Here is a 13,456-nt window from a genome sequence, read left to right as displayed (position 1 = left end):
TGATATTGCTGCTGTAAGTGTAAAAGCGTCATGTTGATCGGCTACATACATTTATCTATACATTTATCGGTAAAAACAAAATTAAAAAAAAAAAGGTTTTTCTGTAGATACTTTTTCTTGAAATTGAGGAATAACTCCTATACAAGTTTTAAAACACTTCATGGAGGTTTACAAATTTATCATGTCAAAACAGTTCAATTCGGTTTTATTTAACTAAAACAAAACTGTATGGTTTTCAACAATGAGCAAAACCCATATCCTATAGTAAGCTATAAAAGGTTCCGAAATGAAAAATGTAAAAAACTAGAAACCTAACGATCTATATATAGATACATAGATACTTTATTCTCTAAAAACTAAATACACATTTACAGAGAAACATACAATATAAATACAGATACAATAGTCGAGGTAAACAAATACAGTATGATATTCTAAAAGTACAAAACTATGATGGCATACATGTTTAGTAACATGTATAATGAAAGGTTGAACTCAATAGAAATAAAACAAAATGGAGATGGAGACGCCGACGCCACTATCGACGACGAAATATAGGTTTGTTGTGTCTCACTGCCGCTACATTGATGTCGCAGGCTCGACACAAATCAAAAGACTTGAATTTTATTGTTAACAAATGAAACACTTCAAATCAACTCACACTAAAGTTACAGGAAACGGGGGTGGAGGGGGGGAGGGGGGAGAGAGAAGGGGCTCGGACTAAGCGACAAAGCATCAATACTATAAAATAAGAATCGAATTTTTTTAAGGGTAAATGATCATTTGAACTTATACAAATATCAATCTTTTATTTGTAATCAATTGAATTCCCTGATCTACCTCGCACTAATTGAAAAATAAACTTTTTGGAATATCTGTTTCACATGTGACAACAGACATGTTCCAGTGGTTGTAACCATAATACCGTCATCTTTTCCTTGAATGTAAACTACCAAATAAAACCAAATCACTGGGTTTTTACTTTCTCTAATAACAAGACGGGTGCCTTTCTCGAGCATCCGAGATCACCCCGATGGATTTATATTACCCAGTCATACCGATCTGTTAAATCAGCCAAATGAAACTGTTTTGTATGCCACCGCAACTGAAAGTGGGGGGGGGGGCATATTGTTTTACCCCTGTCCGTCCGTCCGTCCGTCTGTCCGTCCCATCATGGGTACATAGTTATTCCGCATAACTCCTCCTACAGTTTGAATCATAGGAAGTTTTCTCTTTACTGTCTGTTTGTACATATATTGCAGGTGTGCATGTGGTCAGGGTTTAATGTTTATTAATATTTGCTCTTTTGGGAGATAGTTGAACTTTGTAATTTTTTGGGAAATTTACTTGCATGAGAAGAGCGTTTCCAGATAACTCCTCCTACAGTTTGAATGCTAGGACATTTTCACTCTGCTGGCTGTTTGTACATATATTGAAGGTGTACATGTGGTCAGGGTTTTTATTTTTTTTTAATCTTTTGCTCTTTTTGGGAGATAATTGAACTTTTTTTTGTCATTTTTGGGGTATAAGCGGTTAAATGAGTTGAGTGCGGGGGCATCACTTTGTCTAGTTTACATTTTTTTCTCGTGATGTGCTGTTACACAACTGTAACAGTCCGATGTAAGGTTAGGATTTAGCGCTCACATACATGTTAAACTCCGCCACGTGCACTTTCTTTATGTACCTGCCCCAAGTCAGGAGCATGAAGTTCAATTGTTGTCGTTGTATAAATGTGTGTCATTTTCTTTTTGTAGATTGTTTATTTATAAATAAGACCGTTTGTTTTTTCGTTTGAATTTTTTCACATGGTGCATGGTGGCCTTTTGTAGCTGACTGTACGGTGTGTTGAAGGCTGTACGGTTGCCTATATATGATTTCTTACATCCACTGCATTAAAACTCTGGTGGATAGTTGTCTCATTGTCAATCACACCACATCTAGCTTTATTTCAACTTCTATGTTGCGTTTTGTATACTGTAACATTGTTTATCTTTTGTACGCATACCCCGGAGCCCTCTTTTCGGAAGCCCGATCGAGCAAAAGTCCTTGTTCCGCGATAAAAAATTTAATAACGAACCCACATAAAATATCTCGAATTTCAACTCATAATCTTAATTAATCTAGATGAGACTTAAATTCGAATCTTACTCAAACTCTACCTCAAAAAGTGCCTCAAATTTAATGTTGTAACTAGAACTCTACCTTTAAATGTGACTCAAACTCGAAGTCCAACTCGAAACTCAATGCTAACTAAAACTTTAATTCTAATAATGACTTGCATTCGAAATCGAAGACTAACTCAAAGTTTAACTCAAACAGTAACCCGAACTCTAATTCGATGGATGGCCACACTCATCCAAGGCACATACAACATAGAAATCTATCTAAAAATAGAACAGGTTTTTCCAAATTGGTCACGTGATTTTACCTCATCAAGTAATGGGATAACCACATCAAAGAATGACAGGACCACATCAAATAATGAAACAAACACATCATGTAGTGTAAAATCGTCAAATTTTGAAACATCATTACGTAATGTTAAAACCATATAAAGAATAGGCAAATCATCATTACAAAATAACAAAACCACATCATGTAATGAAACAACTACATAACGTTAAGTCACATTCACATCAAGTAATGTTAAAACCACATTGACTAATGACACATCCACATTAAATAATGGTGAAACCACATCGAGTAATGACAAAACCATATTGAGTAATGATAAAACTATATCAAGTCAATACGAAACCATATCGTGTAATATCGAAATATCATTAAGTAATGACTATTCCATATTGTGTTATATCAAAACATCATTACGTAATGTCAAAACCATATTAAGTAAAGACAAAATATCATCAAGTAATAATAAAACAATATAAAGTAATATCAGAGTTCCACATAAGACAGCTGTGGCGTTCCATATCAGGCGGTCAAAATCAAAACAATGAACGCGAATTTAGTGAATTTTTCATGTTTTCGTGAGTTTATTCTTCTTGAAATAGAGGCATTTTAACTTTACGTGGGAACCTAGAGTTCAACGACTACACATACAAGGTTTGGACTTGCTTATTATTTGGACATTCAAGTTTCAAGTTTCGCCCCGGCAACCTGCATTTCTAATGACCTTGTTAGCCAATTTTCAACACAAAGTTTGCAAATTTGACGTTTCAGCCATTTTAGCCTGTATTTTATACTGCAATGTTAAAAGCCTCTCGCTTCGATTTTTAAAATAGCTCAGGAACCTTGATTTTTGCAACGACAGTCATTATATTTCGTTTAAATGGTGTATATTGTTGTGTCTATTTATTTTCTGCCCCGGCAACCTGTCTATCACTTAAATCATAGTTAAAACAGACATTTTTTCTAAATTCCCTATCATTTTAAAATAATTTCCGTGACCCGTATCCGATTTCTTTAGTATTTTATTCAAATAAGCAAACTGGCGTTGATTTCTGGATATGGCGCGTTTCGTCTATAAGAAACGTCATCAGTGACGCTCGAATCGAAAAAGTTAAAAAGGCCAAATAAAGTACGAAGATATACGAGGCTTAAAATTGCGTTTCGTCTTTATTTGACTCATCAGTGTTTCTCGATTAGAACAGTTAAATGACAAATCAATAACAAAGTGGAAGAATATTGATAATCAACCAATCAAAAAAGGCAAAAGGTCATACTTGCCCTAGAGTAGAAAATCACATAAATGTCAGCAATTATGGGTTAGTGACTCTTTCGGGGACAAAAAGTTCACTCTGACTGATGTACATTTATCGACCCAGTGATTGTAAAGATTTGTCAAAGATAAAAAGTGTAAACAAATGCAGAGACAAATCTTCACACGCTATTGTGTTTCGTTTTAAACAGAATAGGTTGATGGATATGCACAAAAATTTCAAAAATATTGAAAATTTATATAAGCTTTTTCCAGTACGGACAAGGCGTTTCGTTTACCTCGAGTTAAGCCAATGACAGATTTCCTAATCTAAGCAGAAAACATCAATAAAATGCATTTTTACTATTTTAGTTACTAGTAAGTCTTATTTTATATTAAGAGAACACAGAGAATATCAAAATCTTTGGTCCATGACCTTTTTCTTGTGTAAAACATGTCAATAATGAGTAACAACAAAAGTACCATATTTAAATTATAATGTAGGAATATGTTATATTACAAATAAACTCTTATGTTTTTAAACTAAACGTATCTGAATTGTCTCTCTTACATTTCTCTCTCTAACATTCAAGACTTAAGGTTGTTATTTTCTCTCAGTGTCATGCAGCTATTTTAGTATATATCCTTATGAGCAGTTTTCATTTATTTTCCACACATTTTTTTAGGTTTGGTGAAATTGTGGTCCTGATTTGTTTTATATGCTTGGCTATGTTGTGGATATTCAGAGATATTCCAGGATTAGGAGGATGGGCATACCTATTTCATCTTGATAAAGAGTAAGCTAATAATATGTATTTATATTCTCCTTTATCTATCCATTGAGTCATACATCATTGTACGGAAAAAAAATTGTCGTATGTTTTCTCCAATTACTTCATTGATTTCACCTGAACTGATGTGGCTTAAAAGCACTAAACAATAACAAGTGTTTCTATTGAAGAAACAATATATTTTGAATAAAAGTAGATGTATGCTGTTCGTCAACAAAACAGCAATTTAATTTCAAAAATAATAAAAAGACACGTGTTCCAATAATATTTCATGCCTTTATCTTCCGAAGACTTTAGAAGTCAAGATGTGACTGCATTAAACAGAGGCAATATCAAAGAACTGCAATCAACAACAAATTCTTTTAATATATAAGAAGAAAAAACATTTAAGGAATGACTGTAATATTTTGTATGTCTATGAAGAAATGACCAAAAAAATGTGGTATACACTGACTTACTCGCGTAGCGTGTTATTTAAAAGTGTGCACCACATTTTTTATGTTATTTCGAATAGACAGAAATTTTCATTTTTTTCCATTTTTAAGGAGTAAATCATGAAAAAAACGTTAATGACGTCACGGTCACATTACAAAATTATGTCTATGAGCTGATAGAAAAAAAAACATTCAGCCAATCAGAAGACGTGTACATCCAAAATTAAATTATTAAGATATAACATAAGACAGTCACTGACGATTTCCTAATTTTAAACTTAATAATCAGCAAGAGAGTTGAAAACTCAGTTTCTAGGTAAATTCGAATGATACATTTACTTGACTCATATCATTAGGGAGTAACATAAAACTTTGTGTTAAATATGGTGTATTAGTTACAAAATGAAAGTAACACTTTACAAGTTTGGTGCGGCCGAAGCGCTTTTCTAGATTAACTTATCAGCAGGAAAGATCAAACCCTAGAATTTGAAAGCCAAAAACGTATTTAATACTTAAAAAACTACAAATATGTATGACAAAAGGAACACAAAAACAATAGACAAATTTACCAAAAATCAATTTTGCCTAAGGGAGTTAAAAACTAAGTTTCTAGTTGATTTCTAAAATTATCAGGGTGAATCTTAGAAATCATGTTTGTTCCGAAACACTGACTATTAAGCTGATGATTCTTTCATGAACTAAATGTCAACCAGCATCAGTTTCAACCAAGTGCTAGAGGAGAAAAATAACATTCTTTTGTTTAGTCAGGTTGACATTAAAGCAGCGACCACGCAGCTGAAATTAATTAAGAAATTATATATTTTTTTTAAATGATCGTTTTCCTATCAGTCATGTATAGTCTATGTTTAGTACTTGTACGTTTTTATCTATAATACAGTTATTTTAGTTTCAAGGAAGTGTTTTTTCTTCTAATGATCTGATTATATGTACTTTTTCTAGGTACAAATCTTCCAAATGCGTCTTTGATCAGCTGTGAATCTGAAAAAATAACAAAACATCGCCAATTATTATAAATATTATTGTCGATTAAACTTGAGATTCTTAAATTAATAGAGTATTTTGATATAAGACTTTATAAAACAAATTCCACTGTATCACGTTATCGTAAAATTGCAAAATAACTGAATAATGATATTATACCTACCGATCAGCTTTTAACTTAAAGCGGAAAACAGTTATGACGAAGAATTCGAAAAAGGCTATATAGTTCAAGATAAAAAAAATGAAGCAGGTTGAGGTCTCCCAACAAACTAGTTCAACCCAGTCACATGTACATGTGCCTGTTTAACTAATTGTTTTATGTCATACCGTAATCATATTTTATTGAGAATTTGGTGTTGATGGCGAATCTTTGAAAAGTTTCTTTTTGATTGATTCACAGTTTTTACGACCTCACGTGATTTAGAGCTTGACACATCGAAAAGACGCATGTCTATTGTGTTAAAAACTCAATATTAACTTCGTTATTTGTGTCGATGAGACAGCATCCCTTTGGTAACAATTTGCTGAATTTATGAACCCGAAATATCCCATAAGACCTTTTATAATTCGGATGTATAAATAATGGTATAAATAATCCACTTGAGCAAAAAATCAAAAAATGAATTCATGGACTCATTGAATAGAACGAATTCAGTGACACTAATGAAGAATTAATCTCAGGAAATATCTAGGTACATATCTTCCAAATGCGTCTTTTACCTGCTGTGAATCTAAAGGGAAAAAGATATCACAATTTGTTCTGTATATTATCGTCCCTTGAATTTAATATTTCATTTAGCAATGGCATATTTTGATATAAGGCCTGTATATTATCGTTCATTGAGGTTTGCTTTTTTTACCTATATGAGAAAAACAGTTATGGTGAAGAATTCGAAACAGCTATATATTTATATAATTTTATGTTGACATTTATTTCAACAGTGGCAAACCCTTTGCAAGAGATTCAACAGCAGCAATGTTGATTGCTATAGTTCTTTTTGTATTACCAAAGTCAGTGCCTAATATATTCTGTTTCATAAAATCTAATGGTATGTTTTGAATTTATCTGTTAGGTGCATGTCATAATAGCACCATGGGGATACATTTAATTAATCAGCGGTTCAACTTTTTGCCAGTTTTTAATACGAGTCTTAATTTATGGCGTTACTCATTTCTATTTGCGAGTACAAAAGTAATCAAGCTAAGATAAGAATAAAGCAGCTATTATATTTTTTTCATACATCTGTGAAACCGTATTAAAGATATCACGTTTTACATTTAATGCACATTGTGTTTTTATTATAAATGAACGATTCAAAAGAATGTTTTGAAATCCAGTAATGTTGATAATCATAGCATATACAAATATCTAAAACAATGAATATATGTGTGTATGTTTAGACTGCAGATAAGACATCGATACAAAAGAACTATAAAAGGTTTTCAGAACTGAATTTTCCCACTGTATCAAATTAATTCTCTCTTTAAAGTATAAAGAAATGAGATGTGGGGTTATTGAATGGGAAAAAGGGAATCTATTATCACACTTTATTTCATTTATACCTGAAAAACAGGCGAACATTAAAGACACAAAACTAACATGGCCGGAATATAAATAAAATGCACAATTGCTTAAGTTATTTTATTTACATATTTTTTGTATAACTGTATTTCATAGTTTGTACAAATATGTTTATTTATATATATATATATATCTTATACTGAACTGCAGATGAAAAGCCGTCTTACTCACCCATTCTGACATGGGATAAAGTTGTACATAAGCTACCATGGGGTGTGATAGTTCTACTCGGAGGAGGCTTTGCTTTAGCAAACGCAAGTTCTGTAAGTATATTAAGGTTTTAAACAATGCACCACGGAAAACAAAGGGTGATATTTGTGTTCACCGATTTGTCCTGGCATTTTTCTAACCATAATTTAGTTTAACACAGGTGATCGAAATTACAATTCTGATTCATATCAAGGCTGACACCTATAATGGAAAAAGAAAACAAATTTATTTGACAACGTAAAATATTTCTACAATTTTCCAATTGTGAACTATAGGTGTTAAAGTTTATGTAACACCATTCAAGCAGGACCTGCATATGGAGTAAATATCTCCCACATAATATGATATCCTTACACTGTCGCTCCCTATTAAAATGTCCTTGATAAAGGATTTCTTTTTTCAATGAAGGAATCGTAATGATAAAGTTGAAGTCTTATCTTTAAATGTTAAACCGACACCAATATGACTAATATGTTGACCGTTATGGTTTTTTTTTTACTGCAATGACATAGAAGATATTCATTTGTTATAAAAAAAAACTCATCAAATTGCCAGGCTTTTTTATACACCAGACGCGCATTTCGTTAACAAAAGACTGATCAGTAACACTCAAATCAAAAAAAGATAAAAGGTCAAATAAAGTATGATTTTGGAGAGCATTGAGAACTCAAATTCTGAAAGGTTTTGCCAAATACAGTTAAGGTTATCTATTCATGATTAAGAAACTCATTAGAATTTAAAAGTTTTTAAACAGTTTATTTATGAATAGGACCGTATCAATGAAAATTCATGGTAACACAGAATTGTTGACTACTCGGTTAGTGATACCCTCGGGAAGGAAACCTCCACCACATTCCCATTACTTTTTCCTGTATGATCACGGAAAGCTACTTAGTTTTACCTTACATGCACAACGCGGTTGGTGCCATTAGGGAAGCAGTGACCGCACCCTTATATGTACCTAACTTTTCACATGGTTCTCGTTGCTTCAACTTTTATTTATTGGTTCCAATTAATGAGCTGTTGCGTATATTTTCTTCTTGTTTTTTTCTTTTGACCTTGGGTGTCAATGAAGGTTTCAATTTTCCTACGTGGTATCTTCTTACTTTTATCTACGCATGTCAACCATAACAATCATATGCTCTTAACGGTGCTTTATGTTTAGCAAACTCAAATTACCACAAAGAAGTCTGGTTCATAATGTTTTGCTTTTATATCGCCAATATCGAACTGTTTTATATGAATAAAGTTAAAATTTGGAAAACAAATTTAGAAGTGGAATTGCGTGAATAGGAAAACCTTGGAACATAGACATCAGGATAGAGAAACGCAGAAATATGTTTGCATTGCACTGTATTTTTTTTTTCATCTTTTAGTCCAGACTGATTAATCGCAGCTTTCAAATATTTTGTTTTGGGCGTTTCTGGTGATGAACAATCCAGAAAAGTGCTTTGAAGGCATACACTTTGTTAAGAGTTATTTTCATTTTTATTAGAGTTCAGGTCTTTCAAAAATGGTTGGTTGTAGCCTACGGGTATTTAGCCACATGGATATATGGGTAATGAATCTTATCATCTGTTTGATTGTGGCGGGAGCTACAGAAATTACAAGCAACAGTGCAACAGCTACTTTACTGATGCCAATCATGGCCGAACTGGTAAAATATTTATTATTATTCAATAATCTCATATAAACAATTTTATTAGATTATAATACATGAGCAAAACTTCAATATCTGTTGCAAATTTTATTCCTTCGAAGAATTGAACAATAACATTCGGGCAACTTAATTTTGTCAAAACATATTGCAAAGGTCTAGAGGAGATAAAGTTTAGAATTTAAACTTCATTAATTCAGTAAGTCTATTGCTATATTGATATAATTTGTTTTTCGTTAGCCTAAGTTTAGAATAACTCAAAACAACGCTTTATAAACTCTTTCTATTACATAGTTCCTATCTAACTCAAAGCAGAATTTCAGAAATTTTCCTTAATGCGGAGTTTGAATGGTAAAGCTGATTTGAATATTAATTAATTCAGATAACACAATGACGGGATGTATAAATACCTAACCACGCCAAAATATATATACCAAAAATGGACTAAACAGTAAAGGTTAAAATATAAAAAGACAAATAAAAAAACACTATAACACGTGATATAGATGATAAAGAACGTCAGTACCTAGAATCTGTACTTCAAGACAATCATGTATTATTTGTGAAGTTGATACGGAGTATTTATCAACACGGTCTTGGTATCTTCCAATGAACTTTTTTAGAAAAAGGTCGAGACATTCTTTGACATAACCCTGGTTCATCAACTTTCTGCTCAGACACTGGTGACGTTTTATAAAGTCTGAGTAGCAGCTGCAAGCTCTTGAATACCGAATGTGTTGGGAAATTTTTAATTTCACAATTAAAATCGTCTCGTTTTTAATAGATTCTGGTACTGAGATGACCACTGATGTCAAATTCAAGGTATAATGTGAAATGTACCAGAATATATTACTTTCGGGATATTTTCAACTACTTCTTCAATGAAAGTTAGAATTTCTTATGTGATGTCTCGACAGCATCTTCTTGTAGTTCCTGTAATATTTAGCCAATGAGACAACTATCCACCAGAGACCAAATGACGTAGATATAAGCAATTTGTAGGTCACCAAACGGTCTTCAACGATGAGCAAAACTCATACTGTATTGTAAGCTATAAAACGCCCCGCTATGACAAAATGTAAACGAATTCAAACGGAAAAACCTATGGCCTAATTTATCTACAAATCATTAGCCGAACGACAATCACTGAACTACAGTCCCTGAACATGGGACATGCACATATAGAATGTTTGTGAGCGCTTAACTCTCCCTCTTAACATGTACAGTGATGTAACAGCACCAATGCCTATTTATGCTTCCATATGAGTAAAAACGTTCTGTTCCAAGAAAACGTCATTGATGTACCTTATATGAATTCGATAAAGACTGAATGTGTTCTGTAAATTGCATTTGTTATTCGTTTTCGTCAGTGAACTATTTCCATGATTCAATCCCTTTTCTTACAGGCGTTATCGCTAGGAAAGAATCCTTTATATTTGATGATCTCATCAGCCGTTGCCTGTTCGTTTGCCTTCATGTTGCCAGTTGCAACACCGCCTAATGCCATTGTGTTTTCGACTGGAATTTTACGTATTCCTGATATGGTAAGTTTTTTATTGTATAGCCGTGACCTTTATTTGAGTAAATAAGTAAATTAAGTTTCACTCATCTAATGTATATATATATATATATTTTTCTGATATGAATAAGATCATAAAAAATCATCAAAGACTTAGTACATCAGAGGCGCTCGAATCAAAACAGTTGGAAAACAAAATTGCGATGACGAAGATGGAAAATAATACTAGTAGTCGAGAAAGATGCCAAAAACGTTTTTAAAAATCTATATTTAAAGACCATTCATACGATACATTACAAAAATACAATTTGTTAAATAAAATGCTGATCTATATGTTAGAAAATCCAAAATGATTTGTCAACTTTACAACTAATATTACAGAGAAAATCGGTTTAAATTCAGGACGTATATTTCCTTTATTTCTTGCAACAATAAGTAGAATCTGATTGAAATATTTCATACAATAACAGTGATGGTGGCTAAAACTAACTCAAAGTTATTTCAATGATTTAAGTAAACCTAGTTTATCTGACAATGACGTTTTTACTGGATTTTTTTTATCAGAAAATAGATTGTAAAAACATGACCTCTACTAAAGTAAGAATTTGAATTCACGGTATATTGCTAATTAATTAATATTATCCATGGAATCTTTTTACGCCGATTTTTTTTTCCGATTTGATTGGAAAAAACACGACTGTCATTGGCATTTTTCGAAATCCTTTTTTTCTGAACCTTAAGGGTTGAATGTTTAGAAACTTGGTGAAGAATAACGCCATCCAAATCTTAATTGTTCCAAAATACCTTGATTTGAGCAATTAAAAAGTAAAATAACAAAAATACCGAACTCCAAGGAAAATTCAAAACGGAAAGTCAAAACTAAAAGCTCAAACACATCAAGCGAATGGAAAACAACTGTCATATTCCTTACTTGGTACAGGCATTTCTTTATGTAGAAAATGGTAGATTAAACCTGGTTTTATAGCTAGCTAAGCCTCTCACTTGTATGACAATCGCATAAGCGGTCATTATGCCAGGCGAGCGATTCAGACTCCTAGGGTTCTCTTGTTTAGTCGTTTCAATCAAACAGCGTGTTGAATATATAATTTGCTTTCGAGCAAAAATAGTAAGATTCTTGCACAATTTTTACCCAGCATTTTGAAAATTTTCTTTCAGGCATCAGCCGGTATCATGATGAATGTGGTGGCCATATTAGCCCTTACTCTTGCTGTGAATACGTGGGCAATCCCTATCTTCAGTTTGGACGTGATCCCTAGTATTTTTAACAACACAGACGTGAACTCTACATGTTTATGAAATCAACGGAGACTATATGATCAATAACTGCTTTGAAACCAAAGTATATGCGGATCCTTGTTTGCTCAAAAAATGCTTACTACGTATTTTAAAAAAGGAACTGTGATAGGTGCTTAAATATAATTGCTCAATGAAAGAAAATCTTCAAATATAACACCAAGACTAGACAGATGCAATAAAGGGTATTGATTTACTATATGCTTATCAGGATATATCATATTTTGTAAGTGATTATCAGAAATTGTACGATACAGAGACAGAAATAATGATTGTATTTACTAAGTAAGAATTACTTTAATCTATTTTGATAGTAAAAGTATATATTTTGCAACCCTTAAGCTTCCCACTGAGCAATGTAAAAGAGCCACATTGCTCTTGATCATCGTAAAGGATAATTTTGTTGATAGCATGTGAACTCTTCATGTTTTCATGCACAAATTTTCGTTCTGTAATTTGGTCAGATCTTTTAGCCAATGATCTAAGGTTCTGTCAACAAATTCAATCATAACTATTGAATGATTATGGATTATCAATGTATTATGCATGTGTATTAATAAATTTCTTTTTCAAAAAGTGTTTTTCATAATGTTAGAATTAGGCAACTGTAGTTCACCGATGTTCAAATATAATAATGAATTAAGAATAAAAATATCCAGATAAAACAACAAAAACTGAAGGAATCGCATGAACTCTTAAAAGAGACCTGGTTTGTCGACTGGGTAAGTGTATCCTGCTGTGCATGCATCACCCGGTGTACAAATTCTCACGCATTCAGAATGTCATAATCCGGATTAGGACATTATCGGACAAATTACAGACCAGACGACTATTCTGGAATTTAAAAATCCTAAGACCTCGAAAACATGTATCTAGTGAGTTCGGACAAAGACACGTTTTATAGGTTAACCAATTCGTGATGGTGACAGAAAAAAAACTCTTGTAGTGTCGATTTCAGTCGTTCTTACTTATAACTATATAAGAGCAGATTTTGTTTAAGAAGAACATCCCTGTTAATAAATTTCAAATAATACACAGATGCTATACGATGGGACAGAGGGTATATAAGGTTATTCGTATCTCTAAGTGCGGCATTGCTGTACAGTTTTTGTGTAGTGCTATCCGTGTGTATATTTCAATTCCTCTAGTTTAGACACTTTTTTTCAACAACAAAATATTCAATTCAAGTTTAACATAACATTTGCTTTTTGTGTATCATTTGATTCTGCATCGATATCAATTTCACTAATTTAAATAGACAAATGCAGATCATTATATTGATGATA

At 32.4% G+C, this 13,456-nt stretch overlaps 1 protein-coding gene across 3 annotated transcripts in view; it reads left to right on the top strand.

Annotated features, from left to right (window-relative positions):
- Positions 1–12,746, top strand: part of LOC127712310 (solute carrier family 13 member 2-like) — a 48,079-nt gene extending 35,333 nt beyond the window's left edge. For all 3 annotated transcript variants that reach the window (XM_052218679.1, XM_052218681.1, XM_052218680.1), the window contains 6 exons: positions 4,348–4,458; positions 6,831–6,937; positions 7,621–7,733; positions 9,176–9,337; positions 10,744–10,881; positions 12,033–12,746. In XM_052218679.1, the coding sequence (XP_052074639.1) occupies positions 4,348–4,458; positions 6,831–6,937; positions 7,621–7,733; positions 9,176–9,337; positions 10,744–10,881; positions 12,033–12,173 (772 nt within the window). In that variant the 3' untranslated portion in view covers positions 12,174–12,746. The remainder of the gene's footprint in view (positions 1–4,347; positions 4,459–6,830; positions 6,938–7,620; positions 7,734–9,175; positions 9,338–10,743; positions 10,882–12,032) is intronic.
- Positions 12,747–13,456: the final 710 nt, after the last annotated feature.

This window comes from Mytilus californianus, unplaced genomic scaffold, assembly GCF_021869535.1.
Source record: "Mytilus californianus isolate M0D057914Y unplaced genomic scaffold, xbMytCali1.0.p SCAF_8, whole genome shotgun sequence".
NCBI lineage: Eukaryota > Metazoa > Mollusca > Bivalvia > Mytilida > Mytilidae > Mytilus > Mytilus californianus.
This window is presented reverse-complemented; position numbering and strand designations above follow the sequence as displayed.